We start from the raw sequence: 22,494 nt of genomic DNA on the forward strand, positions 1-22,494 counted from the left end.
CCTCCACAGGAAAAACCAAGATGAAAATAAGTACTGTAGAGAGATAAACAATGAAAGGAAAGAGACTGCAACTGGTGTGTGTGTGTGTGTGTGTGTGTGTGTGAGTGTGTGTGTGTGTGTGTGAGTGTGTGTGTGTGTGAGTGTGTGTGTGTGTGTGTGTGAGAGAGAGAGAGAGAGAGAGAGAGAGAGAGAGAGAGAGAGAGAGGCGCTGTCTGAAGACTTCCATGGGGACAGTATGGGATCTAACTATTGTCTGTTAGGATGGCATCAACCACATCAACCACTAATATTCCGTGGGTGTTGTCTCCAGGATGCCCATGGTTCTTACTGGATTGCTGACCTCCTGTCAATCTGCTTTCACTATGACAACTGAATGTTGTGGATGCTGCCATGGGATGACGAAGGACATATTTCCATTTTCACACATTGGGTCAAAGAATAATAGGAACGAGGACATTTGCAATTGAAGGTGGATGAACTGTTTCTGCCCCAGAAGCACACAGGGTTCCCGCTCTGAAATCTGCAGTGTGGAACACAGCATCTGGATGCTCCAGGACGCTGGCTTCCTCCGAGATGTGTACCCCACCAGCTCCAGGATGCCAGCTTCCTCTGAGATGTGTGTACCCCACCAGCTCCAGGATGTCGGCTTCCTCCGAGATGTGTACCCCACCAGCTCATCTGAAGAGACCTCACTCCTGCTTCAACGTTGGCTTTGTCAACTTCTAGCTAGGTCCTTCAAGTCAAAGTAGACGAGTTAGTGGGCTTTGCTTACCATTTCAGTGATCTCGAATGAGGACAGACTTGTCACATCCATCCTGAATTCTAGCCTGCAAGTGTGTTTATCACCGAACAAAACAGAATGAACAAGACTTTCCATTTTGTTCAAAAACTAGGGAGCTTTTCATTCGATTTCAGTGCCTTAGTCATGAAAGAAACAAACAAAAATCATTTAGTGAGTAATCACAAACACCACCACCTCTCTCCTTGCAGGAGAAGCTGAAGGGGTTAAAATGTACTAAAATGTCCTCTTTCCATTAACACTAAGCAGGTGATCTCATTGCGCCGAAGGCAGGGGATGGTGATGAATGCAGGTTATTTGAGCAGTGTGTCTGAGGTTACCAGGGCAACTGCTGACTATTATTGAGTAACTCTAAGGTGTCTCCATAAAGGTCAGGAGTGAAGGTTTTTTTTCATTATATATTCAACTTTAAAAAATGAAGCTTTTTTTTTTTTTAAGGAAATTAGGTAGATGTAGATGAGGAACTGCAGATCAGGTGAAAGTGCTATATATAGCTCCAGATAATTGAACTGCTTCCATCAAGAAGTGTTGGCCAGGCCTTGGGAGGACTTCGTGAATAGCTGCCTCGGTGAAATATACCTTTTGCTTTTCTAAGTTACAGATTCCCAGTTTAACCATGAACTCTGAAATAGTCTTGAGGCAGAGGTCTAACTAAATCCACTCCACCTAACTACCTGAGAACACTCAGTTTTCTCCAAAACAGATTTCCTGTGCTGTTCCAAGCCACTGCTTATCATCCTGGAACACTGAACAAGCCAAGAGAGGAGTCGCAGGGCCACTGGAAGAATGAATGACTCGATAGGCTGAATGTCATCTAGAATCCTTAGAGCAGTGACTTACTGGTATAGGACATGTTGTTCAGCTGCTCTCAGATCACAGTTTAAAGGTACAGACAAAATCACTTCTCACAATGACACACTCCAAAGGTTTAAGAGAACGAATAAAAGGTGATTTCAAAACTAAGTTCATCTATGTATTTTAACTGAGTTCTTGTCCAAAAAAACGCCAACGCTTATTAAAAATAAATAAATTTGTTCACTATGTAAGGATGCTGTTGAAATGAAAAGCTGTTCTTTCTACCATGAACTCTCTACCCATTTGTTTCCTTCTAAGACAATCAGAAAGATCCATTCCTCTCTACCTTCCCAGGAAAATTCCTGACATGTACACACACCTTCTGATGTCTATACCCATGGGTTCTTGCCTAAGTAGTGTTACGTAATGCACATGAATTGTTTTCAAATCTAGCTGTATATCCAAACCACTCAACTCCACCCGGATCAGCTAATAGACCAATTAACTGACGCCGCTAAGAGACATGGCTGGTGAGCTGAGCTACCTTGCTGTGCACCTCCTCGCTGAGCGAGGTTCCAGCACACACAGCACTGACTCCCTGCCCCGCACTGGCTACTCTTCTACCTTCTGGTACACTGCCATTTGTCAAGGTGAGCAGTCTGTACGACTGCTGGATGGCTTGGGCAACCACTTGATACCTTCTCCATCCTGCTTCCTTCTTGGGGAGTGGCAGGGCATGGAGCTCAGCAGTCGAGCTTCCTGAGTTAACAGTAAGGTTCCCTGGAAAACTAACAGGAGAGAAGCATGGGGCCCAGGCATGTATTCCAGTTCCTTGAAGCCACCTGCTTCCTCATAGCTTTGTTCCTTGATACAGACCTCTGCTCCTTCCACAGCTCTGGCTCTAATTTTTCCCACTTCGTGGTTCTGATCCTGTATGAGACATTTGTCTCACTGGAGTGACAAAGGCAATGGAAGGGAGGGTATATCTCGCTCCCAGCTTGACTATATAGTCCACTGGGGCGGGGAAGACATGGACGTGGAGCCTGAGGCAGCTGGCGCCATCACAGCCAAGTCAGGAAGCAGAGAATTAGGACTAATAAAGCCGAGCCCACTTTCTTCTTTTCAGTCAGTCCAGAACCCAGCCCGTGGAATGACCCCTCACATACCCAGGGTGAATCTTCCCATCTCAATTATCCTAAACAATGTATCTTCCACACAGTGTGTATTCTAGGTGATTCCGGACCTTGTCAAGGTGACGATCTGTCTCAGTCATCACAGGTGCCACTTTCTGTCCATGTCCTCTCAGCCTCGAGATGGCGACTGGTTGGTGGTCACGAGCCCTCATGCTCTAAACAGTCTTATGTGACTCTCCTGCACTAACACCATTTTAAAGAAACCCTCTTTGCATTATGCTGTTTTAATCACATCATTGTCTCTCCTTAGGACTGCAAATGTTCCCTTGGATAGACAACTCTACCTTATTGTTCTGTGAACACCACCATCCCTTTTCCCTGAAGACATGTCAAGTAGAAGCAACAGAGCAGCATTTAACACAGCCATTTTATTCTTCTTCTGAGCATTTTTGACACTATCCATGGAGCCACCAGCTGTCTTCAGCTTGTAAAGAGTATTTGGGGAAGCCAGCACACTGCTTCTTTGTGAAGGAAGCTGGTAGGCACCAGAAGAAAAGTTAACAAGTAAATGACTGAGATCCCACATTTCAGAATGATTTTTTTTTCACAAATTGTTTTGCATTTTGCCATAATGGCAGTTAAATTAACACAGAGTCAGAAACTACAGAGGAATTCCTGAGGCTAAATTATTCCCTGGTGAAGACTTAAGACCTCAATTAGTTTATAACCTAATTAGTGTAGTTCCAGTTGGCACTATCCAGAGAAACAACATGGTGGGTGGCTTGACAAGGCTCCTCCAGGAAAACACGTACATCTGTTGATTGACTTTGTACAAACACCTTGAAGCCTATCTTGTAATAGAGAGTGCTTCTACAAATTCCATTGCATTTTATTATTTGTATTTAATCCCGTCTTAGACATTTCATTTCACTTTTAAAGTTGTCTCAATGTTTGTAATCTGGGCTGCTTCGTGTCACAACAGATTAAAAACAAAAGCAAGAGTACAGAGTGTGCATCTACCTCTAGTGCCATATACCATGAGAACTGTTCTGACAATATCATATCACACACAATGAACAATCAACGGAAAGAATCAGCTAGACTAAGAGTCATCCAGCCTCTTTGATGATCATGAGGTCTGCATTTAAGACTGCTTGGCTGGGCTGCGCTGAAAATGCTGCCCTGGTGACTCAACAGTGTTCTTCTGAAAGCAGTGTGGCCTTTCACCTACAGCATCAGGAGTAGTGACTTCAGCCAGGGTTGGGCTCGGGACAGTCCCAGTACTGTCACCCCTGCACAGGCAATGAGCCAATGGAGGGCTGGTTCAGACTTAGCCCCAAGAACTTTGCAATGAGCTAACTTGTAAATTTCTTCTCAGGGAAGTCTACCAGCCTCGTGCCCTCTGCCACTGAACATGGTGGTCCTCAGACCTTAGCAAGGTCAGAGTTACCTGTGAGGTTTGATAAGGCAGAGACTGCAGGGCACTTTCACCACAGAGTTTGATCTGGACGGGCTAGGGTGTGTCTGTGTGAGAGTTGAGGATTTGTCTAATCTATCTAGCAGGCTTCTGGTGCTGCTCAGGATGCTGATCCAGAACCATACATTGAGCCTTTGCATCAAACTAAGACAGTCCCAGAAGACCTGTGTTACTCAGACCAAGAGAAGCCTCTGGAAGATCCACAAAGTTTTCTAGATAGGGAGCGGTTGAAAACAAGGTCATGAGACTCTTTCTCTATCCAAGGAAGCATCTGCCCCCATATTCACTAACCTTCTTTCAAAAACATACTTTAATGTTAATTTAGTCCACCCAAGGGAGACTGAATCTACTTATAACATCCTCACATTACATATAGAGATATAGATATATAGATATATATGATGGGAGAAATGGGACAAAAAATTACACTGCAGGCTTCCTTCAAAGTTCCCCCAGGGGCACAACAGTCCTGAAAACCAGGACAAATCCCCTTCCCCAAAGAACTTATCCAGAGCTCAGACTGAAGATGCCTAACACCCACATTCCTATAAAATAGGGTGCCAGAAGGCATCCGAGGACAGCTAACTTAGAATGAGATCCATTCATTCAGACCCATAATTATAAACCCTGAGGCTTGAAGCATGCACGGTACTGTCAAGGCAGATTTGGAAAACTCTTTCAGATGACTGAATAAAACTGGGAAGTCTACAGAAAAGACTCAGACACTGTATATTTTAGTTTGCAAAGGAGAAAGGAAAAGAACGTTTGTGAGGTGAAGCTTTTTTCCATTGTGACTCCCGTGTTCCTAGAAAACAGGGATCTGGTGGGACACTGGGAGAGACCCCACAGGCTCCTCCGACATTCCTCTGCTGACAAGCTCTAGGGATCCAAATGTTGCTGACTGCTCTGGTACAAGAAAAAGAAATTCTCCTAGGCCACCAAAATGTAAGAGCTGTCTCAAGTAGCTTTTATATTATAGAAATGACGGCCAGCTAATAACCAAACATATTAATCCAGGTTCAACTGGGCAGGAAGCCCTACTCTAAGCAAGGGAAACCCAGTGGGGCTTCCGATTAGTGAGTGAGATCTTGGGTAGGAAAATAGAAAAGGCAGGTAGGAGAAAAGACAACCTTGGGAAAAGACAGAAGACCATGCCAATAATATTCTCTACTCACATAAAGACAATGTGATCAACTACTCAAGGAGCTGCAGCCTGTACAGCCCCGGGAGCCCAAGGAAGCAGAACAAAGTTTCAGATATGTCCCATACAGCAGGGAGTAAGTTGGAGTCACAGGAAAAGGCTACGCTGTGTGTAAATGAATCCCCCAAGTTTGCAGGCAGAAGTCTGGGGAGACCTTCCCTGCCTACAGGTGAGTGAGTGGCAGAATCTTCAATCTGACAGCAAGACTTTTCTCTACAGAAGGCCTCTCTCCGTCATCCACAATCCAAAACGTGGCTAATAGCGACACTTCGAGAAAAGCCCGCTGTACATTCTGGTGTAACTATCTTGACATACAACAACACCGAGGATAAAATTCTCTTTAAAAATGCCATTGATGAACACCTGTCTAATGCATATATTTGTTTTGTGAATCATTTGGTCTCAACTAATAACAGCTATGCATATTCTCATCAGGTAGCCCATGGGATTTGAGGGTTTCTAGGTTTTTCCAGAATATGAGTGCCTACCCAAGGAGGTCTTGGGTGAAGGTGACTCAGTCCCTCCCTGCAGGATTAGATTCTAAGCAGGGAGTTGAGGGAGAGTGAGCAAAACAGTTGGGGGGGGGGGGTCGTAGTTTCCCCCAAAGCTAAAGTGTCTGTCAGGACTGAGGGAACAGAGAGAACAGGCTGTGTGTGCAGAGGGAGAGCAGGCTCCAGAGTAGTGTCAACAACGGTGGTGTTCACAGTGGGGGGGTGTTGAGAGTGAGGTCCAGGCCAACTTTCTACAGGGACAGAAATCACCTCACTTCGTGGATGCAGAAACTCAGGGAGGGACAAAGTCATTTTCCTCTTGTCCTTCAAATGTGTCTCCTTACTGTCTCTGAGTTTTCTTCACAGAACTCATTTATTCTTTTCCTGTCTCTGTAAGAATATGCAATCCGCAGAAGCAGAAACCACCTGCTTCCTGTTTTATTTCAGGGAAGGGGTGAGCTGGCATTGAGCCCAGGGCCTGCACCCTGCTGCTCTTTCTGCCCCTTCTTTACATTCCCTGCCCCTGTGCTTCTAAATGACTCAAAACATATGCACACAGTAGGTATTCAAGTGGTGCTGGCTGCATGCACTTGGCCAAATGCATAAAATCTAAGTAAAGGTATCCAGAGATATCTGGATAAGTTATCTGAGTAAGGTTCAAATCTCATTAGAGAGCAACTGAACCAAATTCAGAAAAGCCTGGAGTGCTTCAGAGAAAGCACTCTAGAATCAGGGTGCATGTATTCTCTCCAGAGCCTGCTGGCCCACAGCTTGCTGGTCCTGGCACAGGGGGTCAGCTGCCTTCGGCAGAAACTGCAAGCATTTAGCATGCACACATCTTTTAGGTCAATGGCAATAATCAGGAAAGGCATATGTGCACATGTGCTAAGATCAAAAGATGAGAAAATTCATCTTATTTGTGAGGTTACTGCCCAGCGAGATACTTTTGGGGGGTAAGGACCACTTACACCGCCAGAGTTCCTAAGTCGGCCTCTGCCATTGGTGCAACTGCCCCCATCCTTCAGGCTTCTATCAGTCTTAATATTCTCCTTCCATCCGATCAGTGTGAAGAAAGCATATGCCTAGGAGTTTCTAAGTTGGCAGCATTAATATGGCATGTAATGTCCATAGTGGAGCATCCTCTTACTTTTTATTTAGCATTTGTTTACATCCTTAAAATATCACTATTTTTGGGGGGTGGGTGGGGGATGTTTCGAGACAGGGTTTCTCTGTAGCATTGAAGCCTGCCCTGGAACTAGCTCTTGTAGATCAGGCTGGCCTCAAACTCAGAGATTCACCTACCTGTGCCTCCTGAGTGCTGGGATTAAAAGCGTGTGCTCTTGGCTTAAAATATCACTAGTTTCTTACAGGCACTGAGTGGATACTAACGCTCTTGATCACTGTGGAAGGAGGCTTTAGGAGCCATCTTTAAGCACTGGATATCCTCCATCCTTGGAGATGAACTGGTCCCATTTCTCCTGTAGCCCCCAGGATTTGGGGTGGGTATGTTTATAGATATGGGCTGGTATTTTGGTGAATCTACATTGGTGCCAGAATGAAAACCTAAGGTTTCCTACTTTCCATTTCAATGGCTGAGTCATTCTTGCTGTTGACCTCAATCATTAGCCCCAGCTTTTATTTTGCTTTTTGATTTCTTAGAATCTCATTATGAGACACTTTCTCTCTTTAAACGATTCTAAAATCTGAGATGTTAGTCTCCACACGGCACTCTGCTACAAGCTAGAACATTTCCACCCATTTGTCTTACCTAGGTAGCTCGGTTCCACACAACACTCTGAGGCCATAAAACGACAGGGCTTGTGTTAGTTAACTTTGCTGTTTACTAAACCTCCCTTAAACGTAATGGTTTAAAAGAACCACGTCACGTGACTCATCGCAGACCCATGAGCAGATTTGCTGTTGATCTTGCCTAGACTAATTCATGTGGCTGTATTCAGATGACTGGTGGCCAGGGGTTAGGGTTGGCTCAGACACTGGCCTTCTTTCTGTGATAGACTATCATGCTCAGGGCTGGACCCACGACTGTACATGATCACTGGATTCCAGGAGCATGATGTAGGAAGCTGCAAGGCATTTAGGTCAGGGCTTGGAAGTCATTCTCTGTCAATTCTACCACATCCTGTGGGCCCCCGAACAAGGGTGAAGGACAGCCAGATTCTGGGCACTTAGCTTTTAAGGATGGCGGCAAAGAGCCTAATCCTCATTTCCTCTATCAAAGGCCTACAGGTGGAGGAATGGGGAGTGGAGCAGGGCAGTTCTGAGGCTGCAGAGGCTGGAAGCCGCCTCCTGTCAAGTTCAACATGGGTTTCCATGCAGTCAGTCGTCTTCCTTTCAAAAAGAAACGGAAAATCTGTACTTTCAAATACTACATGTTAATAGGTTTATATTTTAGAGAATCTGGGACTTATAGAAAGACCACGAGTGTCCATGTGCCTTCCCCTCTCCCTTACTTTGACAATTATGAATAAATACCCTAAGTTTCTCCGGGTATTACTATCTTGGTGTAGGATGCTGTTCTGATGGATGAAGCAACACTGATTCAGTATTATTACGCCCTCTAGTTTGTTTGGATCCACTCGTTGTGTCCTATAGGGTTTACTGATTTTGATAAACACAGGGTATCTTGTATCCACCACTAAGGTGATATGCCAAGTAGTTTCAATGTCCTGAAAATGTCTTGACCCTAAATCTTTACCCTCTCATCCCTCTCCCTGCACCCTTGGCAACCACTAATCTTTAGTAGAGACTCCAGAATTTTTCATTTTTCAGTAAGCCATGTAGCTGGTATCACACTGTTGAAGTCTTTCCAGACTAGTTTCTTCAGCTCAACAATATGCATTTAAGGCTCCTCAGTGGCTTCACAGGTCATGAGATTGTATTTTTTAAAATGTTTATCTATTTATTTAGTGTGCTTTTGCATGGATATGCAGGTAGGAGCAACCTTCTGGAGTCAGTTCCCTGCTTCTACTCTGTGGGTTCCTAGGTTTGAACTTACATCTTCAGATCTGAGAGTAAGTACCTTCACCCATGGAGCCATTCGCAGGCTCCAGTTTACGGCATTTTATTGGTGAATGGTGACAGTTCATGGGGCAGAGACACTACACAGTTTATCCACTGACATCTACTGACAGATATCCTCATTGCTTCCAAGCTTTGACAATTATGAATAAAACTGCTTAAGAATCCCTGTGGATGTTTATGTCTATAAGATTTCCACTAACTTGGTGAAACAAAAGAAGCCTGACTTTGGTCAAATGGTAAGGTATATTAACTTTGTAAGGCACACAAGTGTTCTTCCCAAGTAACTGTGCTACTCTGTGTTCACACCAGCAACGAGTAGAAGCTGCTACCATTGCCATCTTCACCAGCATCCTTTGTTCTGGGATACTGGCTGTGTTGATGACTGCATGGTATCTTTTCTTTGGTTTTTATCTCCTTGTGACAGATGATGAAAACATTTTTTTTTCATTTGCTTATTTGCTATCTGAACACTTACCACTGGTGAGGTATCTGTTCAGATTTCTTGCCCACATTTTAACTGTGTTTGATGTTTACTTATCCTTGAGTTTTATGAGATCTTTGTGAGTCTTGGATACTGGTCCTTTATAAGATATGTGTTTTGCAAATATTTCTTTTTCCTAGTCTGTAATTTATTTCTTTGTGTTCTTAGCTTTATATTTTGGAAGTTTTAGTTTAAAGGGAGTTATAACAATGTTTTCTTTCACAAATCACGCCCTTGACATCCTAATGGAAAAGCCACCATCACAGTTGAGGCCATCTAGGTTCTAAGTTGTGTAGTTTAACATTTTATATTCAGAACTGCAGTCCACTTGTAACTAATGTTGGTGGAAGGAGAAGATTTGTGTCTAGATTAATGTTTTGTCTTTATTATCCATTTCCAGAATGAAGTCTGGGCTTCTGTTTAAAATGTCTTGGTTCCAAATGTTGGCTAAGTGCCTCCGCCAACCCTGTAACTCCCCCGCCAGCACACCTGTTGGTAGGCTGCATTAATCTATGCTGGATTATGTAGACTTGCTTGTCCCATCTACTGAGAGCTTCCCTAGCACCTGCGTGGCTCACACTGGCTCTACCGCATGTTTCTCACTACTTTCATCCAATGCATGAGACCAGATATTCCATTAACACTGACGCTGAACACACTGATGAACTGAGAGTCCCATTCAGGGTCTGCCCTGGGCCACTGTCTACCCTTCTTAGCCGAGTGTTAATTCAGGAAGGGCAAGAACTCTGCTCTTCTGGATTACCCTAAGAAGTTTGACTGAAATCTAGACACGAAATAGGCTTTAACAAGATCTGCTGACATTTGCAGACCAGCTAGACTCTGGTGCTGCCCTGTGGTCCTCAGGAAAAGCCTGGCTATTGTAGGAAGCCAGGTGAGGAATTACCCAAGATTGTTACACAGCAGCCTTGTCCTAGCATGGGCAGCAACTATGACTTTGATGTTCAATTTAGTTTTATGTTCACACACAAACCACAAAGCCTCAATGTCCTAAGAGAACTAGATGCATCATCAGAGAATCAATGGATCATGAGTAATAAACATGTTTCTTTCATTATGATTTCTACATGATCATGTTGATCAACCAGTGTGCAATGAAAAATGGGGGGAAGGATGAGAGAACTAAAAAGAACAGGTACTTCCCCCTAGTGACTTGATCCTCACATTATACCTAATTAATAGGCAAAGAGGATGATAATCTCCCAGCCCCACTCTGGCCACATTTTTGTATTCATCTACATCAAATATTTATAAACATCTCAAAAGGCACAAAGATGGGAGAGGTGAAAGGCTGGGTTGGGACCCAGCTCGAACACTACAGCATGGTGGTGTGCTGACAGACATCTCAGAGCCAAATGACTCCAGGAAAGCAGTGACATCCCCCTGTCAGGACTGCTAAATTTCTATCTGTGGTCCATTCAGGCAGATTCCAGGCAGGAAAAACCGCAAAGGCAGGAGTCAAGAGCATGCTTTGGGCTTAGGAAATGGCCCATGAACCTACTGCAGGGTTTCCAAGGACTATGGCAAGGCCTTCACACAGGGATGAGCAAAGGCAGGTGTCATGAGCAATTCTGGTGCATCTGTCATCCCTGATTTCCAGATCCACAACAATCAGGCAGGAACTCACTTGGTCTGGGGCAGCAGTCTTGTGGGGAATAGAGCCAGAGTCCTAGTCCAGTCTCTTACAAACACAAACAGGTACAATTATCCCTGATGTCACCCTCCATTTCTTGGGAAAGTGCTGAATTCGAACCAGGCAGGGAAGCCTTAGATTCATAACGCAGGCTAAATAATCCCAATAAATAATGAAAGCTGAAATCATATACAGATACCCTTAAAAGTATCCCAAGGCCCCTCTTCCAGGTTCAGCTTAAAAGACATATCCCTTTTGCATTTAGCTGCTAAACAATCTCTTGGTACAAACTGTACTCAGTGATGACTCAGGGGGCCAAGTTACCAGCTGCTAAAAGCACAGATTAAAGACCACTGGTTGGTTTCGGCTGGTAAAATCAGGAGTTTTAAGCAACCTGGGGTAGAAATTCAACTTTGCTCACACTGTGCAAGGAATAGCTGTAACATTCGCTGGGTTCACTAATTTAAACAAAAAGATGAGAGAAGCAAAGAAGGGGTAGGTTAGGAGGTGTAAAAGGGGATGGGAGTATGGAGTGGGGAGAGGGTCTTAATGGCTAGGGAAGCAGGTGCATAAGAGCTTGAGGAAGCACACGGCAAGGCCAGAAGACTCCAAAGGCAAGTTCAGCTATGAAGAACCAGAGGAGACTCTGTCCACAAGCTGGAGAAACACAACTACTCTACACTCTAGAGGCACTGGTCCACTTCTTGGCGAACAAACGCGTATGCACCAGATAGCAGGCCAGCAATTAAAGTTCTCGAAGGCTACGATTTACCTCAGCCAACAACCAAGGGGAGCCCGACCTTGCTTAGTTCTAGATTTCACCTCAGCCTCTCATTCCATTTCCTTTATAAACTCTTCATAAACTAGTTTCGGAGTTGTTTTTCTCTTTATGAATTTGATATCCCTTAGTTTGCCCTAATACAAATATTGGGCCCATTTTGCAGATGACAAATATCTAAACTGGAGGGGGACCTGAGAATGCTATCACACAAGAGCATGCAGAGGGACAATGAAAAGGTGCTTCTGCCCTGTATTTTCCTGAAGTTGGTGTCTCCCAAACAGAAACAACTGTCTGCAGATAGTCTAGGGATGAGCCTCAATCTGTTTTCACTGGAGAAAAGCGAAGTCAACTGATTCCCAATACTTGTACAGCTGGTGGCCGAGTGTCCAGCTGCTCTGGTCAGAGCGCACATTCTTTCTGCAAAGACCCTAGCTGACATGATTTATGGGGTGGTCTAAGAAGCATGCTGAGCCATGTGGATTGGAGTCATAAGAGAGAACTTTCTGGCCCTAGTTTAATCGTTTCTGGGAGGATTAGACAACTAGCCTCTATTCTTTATCTTGGCTACGAGTGCTCACAGCCCCAAATGGAGTGAAAAATGAAATGGCTCTCTTCCTTTTACAGTCTTCAGCGAGAGGTCATGATTATACTACAGTTTGATAATGGAAGGCATGAAGGGTTACTCCACACTGACTGTTCTGTATGGAAGCAGACAAAGAAGTAGCATTGAACATTTCCCAGTAACCAGCACAGGCAACAGCCATTCCCCAAAGCCATCTCAGCAGGACAGTGAATCACAGAGCAAGGCTAAGAAGCAGTGCGTTAAGACTCTTCTTTCTGGTGATGATGCCAAAGAAAAATCTGCAACAAATGCACCAAGTTCCAAGTTCAGGGAGAAGGGTGGAATCATGGTCATGAACAATGACCCAAAGTCAGGTTGCACCGGAGACATTCTCGCAGAATGGGTGATTTGGGGCCAGTGGGAAGCAGACAGGGTCTACCATACTTACAGTGAACTGGGCCGAGTAGGTTTGACCACATCCAGGTTTGGGTCACTGGAGTTCATATTCGGCTGCAGGCTGCTGCTAGAATTAGGGATGCTGTTTGCACTTGAGGAGACCGATTCCAAACTGGAGTTGATGATGCTGTTCCTTTGCTCCTCTGGAGAGAAGAAACAACAAAAAGACCCATATGAGCGCTAACAGACTAGGGAGAGACTGCACCCACACATACAAGAATTTACAAATAAGGAGACTAAATCGGAATATTTGAAGCTTTGAAAATGTACAGAGGAGCCAGGCACAGTAGCACATACTTGAATCCTTAATATTCAGAAGGTAGAGGCAGGAGGATTAATTAGTTCATCAGGCTATTCGAGTAAGACTGCCTCAAAAGCAAACAAGTCAACCACACAATAAAAACAGGACATGGGTGATGTGGAAAGGTCATCTGTCTATTGTTATTTTCAGTGGTTAATAAAGAAACTTCCTTGGCCCTTGATAGGACAGAAAATTAGGTAGGCAGAGAAAACAGAACAGAATGCTGGAAGGAAGTGAGGCAATCACCATGCCTTTCCTCTCTGAGCCAGACACAACAAAGCTCCGGCCCAAGATGGACGTAGGCTAGAATCCTTCCCGGTAAGCCACACAGATTATTAGAAATGGATTAGTCAAGATGTGAGAGTTAGCCAGTAAGAGGCTAGACATAATGGGCCAGGCAGTGTTTAAAAGAATACAATTTGTGTGTTGTTATTTCAGGGCATAAGCTAGCCAGGCGGCCAGGAGCCGGGCGGCAGGAATGCAGCCCACAGCTCCTTTGTACATATGGGAAAGAACAAGGTTTAAGAGTGGCAGTGGGGGTGGGGTCGTGAGGTAGCTCCGTGAGCAAAAGCACTTGCCATCCAGTTCCAGTCCTGGGAAAGCACCTGGTGGATGGATAGAATACGCTGTGCAAGCATCCACAGATACCCACAGACATAATCTCCCTTCCTCCTTCTCCTTCTCCCTACCCTCTTCCAAATAAATACAAAATGAAACAAAGAAAGAGTGGGAAAGGAAAGATCAAATGGGGAACAGGTCACATGAATTTTAAAGCAAAGTCCTACTCATGTTGAAGGGATGCACCCTCCACACACACACCTTTAGTGTGAGCCAGGTTCTTTCCTTCAAACAGCCCTATCATATGGCTTCACCAAACCTCTGCCTTCTTTTGATTCATAGAGGGTAAGGACAGCCACATTTTCGTTAAAACCTCTGCCTCTAACACTGCCCTAACTGCTTAGGTCAAGTCATACCTCCAAACACACAGTATGTCACCACAGACTATCAATTTACCCACTGACTTCCTTAGAACTCAGCTGGACTAGCTAGGTAGCCACACTCTAGAAACATGTCAGCCTCTGGAGTCACCCACTGAGACAGGTGTAAGCAGTTTTGTGTGTACTGGGAATGGAAACTGGGTTCTCTAATGAGAGTAGCCAGTGTTCACAACCTCTGAGCTATTGCTGCAGCCTCTGACCTCAGAGTCCAAATGAATCTATGAAATGGGGAGAATGAGAACTGCCCTGTACAGCTCATGAGCTGTCATGAGGATCAAGTGGGATCATATGCTGGAATGTGTTTTATAAACACTGGGATACTGCTCAAAGAGAGAAACTTTCTGTTTCTTCTCATCTAAAAAACTTGGAAGCAGGAACTGAAAGACCTGGGGGATGATGCAGCTGAATGGCATGGGTACCACGGGTGGTGCACGTCTGCCCCTTCCCTCACTCTGACTCACTGGACAGAGAAACTGGTGCTGCTGGCCATTATTCCATTTGTCATGAAATAAATGGTTAACTCTTCTGGAGCCTTTGTATATGAAGACATGCTGTATCTCAGAGAGACAGATTGCAGCCACTGATGCGCTCATTTAGAGATGAACTATTTAGATGAACTCAATTCTCTTTTGGGCAATAAAGGAATGACAGCATTAAAAACACTTCTCTTTGGGGGCTGGAGAGGAGGCTCAGCGGTGAAGGAACGGAAAGGAAAGAGGGGAGAGAGGCAGACTGCCCAGGGCCAGTGAGTCGGGCTTACGGAGAAGGGATAAGCCCTGTTACCCCAAATACCACAGAAGAGAAGGCTGAAAACTTCGAGGTGCAAGTTTTTCTGATATGCTGATAGTCTTGACTAAGGAAAAGCAAGAGGTGGAGAGAAATATAAAGATTATTCTAAAGAAAGGGTCGGGGAACAAAATCAAAAGCAAACAAACTGCATGTTTTAATGCCTACAGCAAACTACACCAAGACAAACTCTAAAGCATTTGGAATAAATTAAGAAATAAAGGGAAAATGATTCAGTAATGTCACGTAGGACGGGAGGCCCCTCCCCCTATGGGCAAATGAATACTTGCTTCTGAGAGAAAAGCAGAAGGCGAGATGACTTCCTCCAATGAAAAATAGCCACACCCTCACAGAAGGGAGCTAAGCATCTGAGTCCCAGGATGACAGGCCAGCTCTGGCAGTCCCATCAGAAGCTAGGATGCTGGAGGAAAAAAGATTATATGCTAGGGGACTTCAAACGAGAACAGCAACAGCTATGAGTCAAGCCAATGGGATCACAGAGGACCATGTGAATGACAGAGAGAGAAAGAATGCAGCTCTCAGGGGTGTTCAGAGCTGGCTGGGCCCCCAAGAAGGCTGGCCTTCCTCAAACTTGCTGTCAGTGAATGCCTCTTTGTATATCAGTCACCGAAAGCAAGAGCACAGGAATGAGGAAATGGAGGAATAAATTGCCAGTTACAAACAGGCGTCAGGAATGTGCTGGATGCTTTTATGAAAATATATTTTAAAGCACTTGGCAGCAGATATAGACTTATTCCTTAATGATATAAACGACCCAAGGGCAAGCATAGGCTACCTGGCCACCCAATGTCTATTGAAATGACCGCAGAGGTTCCTATACTTTCCTGTGAAAGAGCCCATGCCTTTTGCACACCAAAGTCCCATGAATGGTCACACATTAAATCCCAAGTAGAAGAGAAAATATGCAATCAAAAGTTCTTCCGCTGGAACAGAAAGAGGTAGTTGTGTGAGACTGAATTTTGCAGGTGCTTCAGGCAGGGACCTTGAAACCAAAGCACTGGTGACTGTGGGCAGCCTTTATGTTTTCTGTACAAATCAAGAGCGGACAACACAAGTGTGCAACCAAATCACGGCAACTAAAAAGGGAAAGCCGCAGAGTAATTTTGGTGATGTTGTACTTGTTCTGGAGGTTGCCATGGAAACATGGAGGCTAAGCTCCAGCACTTTTCATATTTACTAAGTGGCTCCAACTCACTCTAATGGCAGCCCCATCCAGCACAGGAGGCGGGATCTGTTTATCACAGAGCCCACAGGCAAAGACTCAGATACCCAGAGCCAAGCCAAACGCACAGGCCTTGGCAGGCTTGAACTTGTCTGGCCCTCTGAACACACAGAACTGAAGGGTAAACACGAAACAAAGTCCTACGCCACTTTAAGGGATATTTCCCACTCTGCAGAAGTCTGTCAAAATTTGGGCTAATATGTCATTTTTCCAAAACACAAAACCAGAGGTTGAAAAGAAGGACTCATGATTCCTCACAGGACAAATCTCTCCACCCCACTTCCCCTTTCCAAGCTCAGACATGAAATGAGGAAAGGGAGTTGCCAGAAGGAAGCTACGCAGAAGCCCTGAGTTCTACACAGGGAACAGAGGCACAAGCACAGCCCCAGAGGCGTTCTTGTGCGATAGCTGGGAGAGAGGTGCACTCTCCTCTGCTTGTCAGAGTTTTGCAATGAAGTCTGCGATGCATCATCCTGACAAGATAGGATGATAATGGCATGGCAGCTTAATGAATTCTGCAATAAAAATGACGAGCGCACAGCAGTTTCTGAATTTGCCATCTCTGGGAAACACCCAAGTACATGGGAAGCTTCGACTCAGACTTTGGAACTGCATGGTGATTCTTTTTCACACCATAGCTTTCAGGCCTGACAGCAGAGCAGACCAAGTCAGAGGAAAAGCCAAGGTGGTCTGATCTCATGCTGACTCTGTCTCAGTCCCTGCGATAAAAGTGACCGTACAAATGGTTTGTACAATACGTATAGGCTTATAAAAACAGCAGCTTGAGCAAGAAGTGATGGCGTCAACAAGGGCCTGATGAGTGAGAAAGAAGCAGGGCCGGTGTATGGCTTGATCATTTGCGCAGCACCTGATACTGTGACTTTCGCCAGCTTGCTGCAGGGAATGGCTTCCAGTCTGGTCCACTGTGGACTGGCTGGCTGGTGCACTCTCTTCCTTTAGTGCTCATAATAACATTTTTCTTTGCAAAGGAAGGAAATGACGATAGAAGTAGATTTATGAAGGAGCGGAGAAGGCACAGTGGCTGGCCGAGAGTGGAGACTGACTCACAGGGAAGAAGCGTGGAAGCACAGGAGAAGCCTGCTCCTGAGGCTACCCCCATACTGAAGGCTGCAGAGCTTCCACTAAATGGCTGTGCTGGGAACTGAATGATTAGAAGGAAACTCCCCACCACGGCCAGCTTTGCTGTCTACCCTGCAGTGCACAGCCAGTGAAAAAATATAACTTATTTTTATACCATGAATCATTAGAGATTGGCTTGGGACAGTAAATAGATGATATAATTAGGGAACGTTGTTTGCAATAAAAAAATTCAATACATAGTAAATATGCATCCTCTCCAATTTAGAAAATATAGAAAAGCATATACATATACTGATATCCATTATGTGCTATGTTGTATCTATATCCATTTTTGCATGTAAATATTCAATTATTGTGTTGCATATGGGCAGAGACAGATGGACAGACAGACACACACACAGTATTAGCTGCTGTCTTTTAGCAGAGAGATCACACCACTTCTAGTGCTATCGTATGTTTTGTCCTCGCAGTGGTAATGCACAGATGTAAGTCTATAACATCCTCTGCTCCATCCACTTGATGACCTATCTAACTTCCCCTTGTGTCTTATTTGTCTTCTACGCATCAGTTTTAAAGGTGACATCAACTGTTTGGTTTTTAGCCACACACAGTAACCACACATAATTAAACAAAGAGCTACATTACACCTTCTGGAGCCTCTGTGACAAGAATCCGTGTGGACAAACACGTCATCTGCCAAAGCAAACATGTGTGTCCAGAGCACTCCAGATCTCCAAAGGCAACCTGAGAACTGGCAAATGCTGCAGCTCTGACTGCTCAGAGAAAGACATTACATAAGCCTCTCAACGGTGTGAATTCCCAGTCATTTTCACAAGGAAGACACATATGAGAAGTATATAAGCTAAAATGTTAGACTCTCACTGAGCCTGTCTGGGAGAAAGTCCAGGATGCATTAGCCGAGCTAAAAGAATTAATCAGAGAGATAATCCCAGCAGCTAGTTAACATGATCCATATGAAACAATGCCCAAGAATCCATTCCTGTCCATAATCCACCCCTACCAACCCTGAGCAGCGTGCGCCAAGGTTTCTGGTGTGTTTGTACTTGAGCATTAAGGGAGCTGTTTCTGGAAGCAGGGCAGCAACATGTCCATGTCTGTCCCTGGAGGCCTCTCCTTTGGAATCTGCAGGGCCATAGGGGGACTACATTCCTATTCAAGGGTAAGGGGACGCTATAGCCTGGTGGTAATTATCATAATCACAGACAACTAGGTGTTTACTCTGTCCTAGGCCTCCTGTCAAGAACTTTACATGCACTGGCTCATTAAAATGGTAATTAACCCCCAGGACAGCTATTATTAGTGACCAGCTTTACAGATGAGAAAATGAAAGTATAGCGAGGAGGTGTCAGGACTACCCGTCTGACTGCAGGGCCTCATTTCACAGCCATGGTGCCAGCCCACTCTACACCCTGACAGAGAGCCCTAGGGTGGCCTGGTGATGACAAAGCAAGTTAGTGGAGTGACCAGGGCCTAGGGTCTCCCGCCTCTGACAGCCCTGGAGAAATGGACCATCCACATGTTGTTATTAACCTCCCTACAGTTTAACATACACCAAAGTTTAAGAACCATTGTTCCAAGAAGCTCATTTCAACATTTTTGTGTAAATACTACAAATATTGGGGACAAGATCACTGTTTGCTGTCAATCTGCAGCCTCTTGGAGGAAACCACAAAGGTGTTAGCTCTTGCTGCAGGCTGCAGGCTCTCTCCAGGCCCCTGGCCCTACTTTCCATAGCCGGCCTAGCAAAGTACAGTTTGGTGTTAGTGCCCTTCACTCAGAGATAGCAGTCCCATTTCTGCTGGGAGGTGATCTACATGGGAACCCGGGGGTTAAACAGTAATCTCCCTTGCTACCATCAGTCTAGTAGCACAGTTGAAACCCTTCCTTCCATCTGCTCAGAGGTGATCACCAATGAGAGCGCCTTGGCCCAGTAAGCTTAAACCATCACTGAATGCACAGTGCTTTTAGCAGCACTGCGGCTGGGTCTGCAGGGGAGGCTGCCACCTGGCTATAGATTGTCAGTTTGCATATTAAAGAACTTGTTCAATATGGCTCAGATGGCCCCACAGTATCCCTGGAAGCTGGGACAGATGGCTTTTGCTGCTTCTGTATCTCAGCTTAGCAAGGTTTTCACTTCTACGGCTCAAAACCTGATGAAGGTCCTTCTGTAAAAATAAAATGGCATAGGAAAGAGAGGACATCTGGATGACAAACTTGCTCTCTGCTTAGTCTCATCTTAGGTTAACTGCCTATGATTGGCTGCTAAGAGTTACCTCATAGGCTTATCAATTAGAGGTATGAGGGAATAATGATGGGCTTAGCATGACGGCTGGCACATTACTTGAGCTATCATTGTTGCTGAATGAGGCTCAAATAGAGTTTGGTCTCAGGGGTTCTTTATTAAATACATACGTTCATTCTTCCATACTAGTTACCTAGCCTAATGCAATTTAACTTTCAGATTCATGAGAAGAATAGCAGATACTTGGTCTTCCAGATTATGCTACTATAGTCTTCCCTAATCAAGTCATGTCTCCCAGGATCTATCCCACAGATGGAACTGGAAATCTGGGTCATGAGTGGTTCACGGTAGAGCTTTGAGGAATGGTGGCTGGGTAGAAATTTCCTACTTTGTTGCACGTAACCCTGAGTGCATCCTCGAGTATAAATCTTATTTCCCCCATCTGAAAGGTTAAAATTATGACATTATACACAGGGACCAGCATGGAAAAAAACAACCTTAATAAGTTACATATTCCTATACAGCAAGCATAGATAAAGAGAGGATGGAATTTTATAGCGGAACTCTTTGTCTACATTCAACATGAGGAAACTGTCTTTCCACAGCTCCACTACAACTTACAGCTCTGCTTAGGCAGTTTTGTATCACAGACCTCTTTCTAGTCTTTTCCCAGATTGGAACCCTCATTTCCTTCAGTATCAAAATGCCCCCTTTCACAAGACACTCCTTGACCAGCTACAGACAACTCTGCTTGCTAGTCCCTCCCCTCGCCACTCTACCATCCAGTGGGCGTCTGAAGATCTGCGTGTCTGGCTATAATGGCTACAAATCTCATCACTCCCTTTGCTCTTTTCCAGAGTTCTCGAGTGACAGCTATGTCCATGTCATCCCTAGTCCTATTTCTACCACATTATGCCTAAGCCTTCAGACTGCTCCACCAAGGTCAGAGCAGGAGAAACTCTGGCTCCTCATCCTGCAAATAGGCTGCTGTCATGATAAATGCAGCCTCTGTTTAGGAAAAATGGAAGCCAAAAGTCATGTGCAGGGGCCTGGAAGAATTGGTCCACTCATGCAGAAGGAAAAACTCCTTCTGGAAAATAAAATGTATGTCTATGAGCTCCATCTAGCTCACGAGACACTTCCACCAGACACTTCGGTGAGTCAGAAGTGAGGGTGCTAAGAACTATGAACTCTCAATGTGACTTTCAACTGTCCTCTCAAAAGGAGGCCAATGACAACACAGGGCCGTAAACACTGGCACAGATTTACCCCTAAGAGAAAGGAATGGGCCTCGACTTCTGTGGAGCAGTACCCTTGAAGAGGAGTGGTGGTCTACGGAAAATAACTGGAACCTCAGAAGGAGTTTCCTGAGCTTTCCTGCTAGGAATCTCATGGCAGACAGCATAGGGACAGCCCAACGCAATGGTGTCACACTGCAGATACTGCAGAGAAGAGACAGGAGGAAACGAGGCTCAACAGAGATCAGAAAGACAGACAGACAGGAGAGGAAATGAGCCTCCGAAAAGCAGGATTTGGTGGGTGTAAAGACAGAGGAGAAGTGTGCACACCTCTGCATCCATGTTTACCATCCATACCCAAGCTTTCAAACAGCCTATGTTCTGTGGGAGACGGGACAGTTCAAGGTCAACAATTACCATTATTGTCAGAAAAGCAGTGAGTGTCCACTGCTAATGGCTCAGCTCAATTCTAGCCAAGTGAATAAATTAAAAGAAAAGGCTGGAGTTGGTCAAAACAGAGAGCCAGGTGTGTGGACATTCCACAGGTGGCCCACAGGCAATTCTGAGATGGAATGTGGAAGAATGTCTTTAACTTAGTAGCTAGGAATTTATTTTATACATAGTACAGAAAAATGTAATGAGCACATCAAATTTGTGTTTTCAGACTTTTGACATGAAAGAACTATGCAAAGAAGTGAGTTGCCTTAAGTTCAATATAAAATGTGTTAAATGAGCCATACTCACAAATAACGTGGTTGTGGCTGAAACAGTAAAAGGAGGTTGTATAAATGATTACAATTTGGGAGGCACCGAGCTGGGTATGTGAAAAGGTTTTATTTGAAGGATGCCAGTCTGTGGAAATATGCAATTTGCTTCCACAGATTGCTCATTTACCCTATAACTGTACTTTCACTCCAAAGGGTGCCTTGAGAAAGCTTCCTGCATTTGTCCGTAAACTGAACGAGAAGAGGGCTGAAGTGTGTGAAAAGATTACAGTGCACTGTCACCTACTGGTGACAGCAACATCCCATTTCCTGGCCCAATCCCCCTTGCACCACCCAGCCCCTAGCCTCTGCTAGGTGCTTCCTACACCAGCCTGGGCACTATTCCAATTTTGAAGAAGAAAATAGATGCTCAAAATGCACTTACTTTGATTATAAAATGCACAGTTTTATATTAACATACACTGTCCAAACAAATGCACACAAAAACAGATATACACACACGTGCAAATTTTTCTATTGAAATGTCTCTTGCAGAAGCTAGACCCTATGGTAAAATTCAAGCAGGCAGAGACTGCAGTCCTGTTTCCTATCACTGGAAGGAAGCTGTATTGCTTCATTATCTGCACCCAGGACACGGCAGCTTGTTCTGCTGCTTAGACAGGTCTATTTTCACAGGTCCTTAACTGTCGGCCTCTGCCTCCTGTGACAAATGCTAATCTTGAGTCAAGATCTAATTGATTTTTTTCTCATCTCCCTCTTGTCCCTGAATGCTGTAAAGTGTGTTTCAGGATGAGGTCCAAGGCTGCTGTTGCTCTAGGCTGACCACAAGCCCAGCACTACCCAAAGCCTAGGAAAATGACCGAAACAGTCTGCCCTGTCCCCGTCTGCACTGTACACTGTTTAGCAGGAAACCTTAGGTGACCGGGTGCTCCTGGAAATCTGAGAAGCACGTTACCCTGTAGCCTGATGC

General features: G+C 44.8%; 1 protein-coding gene across 5 annotated transcripts in view; it reads right to left on the reverse strand.

Annotated features, from left to right (window-relative positions):
- Positions 1-22,494, reverse strand: part of Arhgap26 (Rho GTPase activating protein 26) — a 398,682-nt gene that overhangs the window by 68,322 nt on the left and 307,866 nt on the right. For all 5 annotated transcript variants that reach the window (XM_041659662.1, XM_041659661.1, XM_041659665.1 and 2 more), the window contains exon 20: positions 12,862-13,012. In XM_041659662.1, coding sequence (XP_041515596.1) covers positions 12,862-13,012 — 151 coding nt within the window. The remainder of the gene's footprint in view (positions 1-12,861; positions 13,013-22,494) is intronic.

The sequence above is a fragment of the Microtus oregoni genome, unplaced genomic scaffold (genome assembly GCF_018167655.1).
Source record: "Microtus oregoni isolate MIOR12 unplaced genomic scaffold, Mior012 000011F_ref0000422, whole genome shotgun sequence".
NCBI lineage: Eukaryota > Metazoa > Chordata > Mammalia > Rodentia > Cricetidae > Microtus > Microtus oregoni.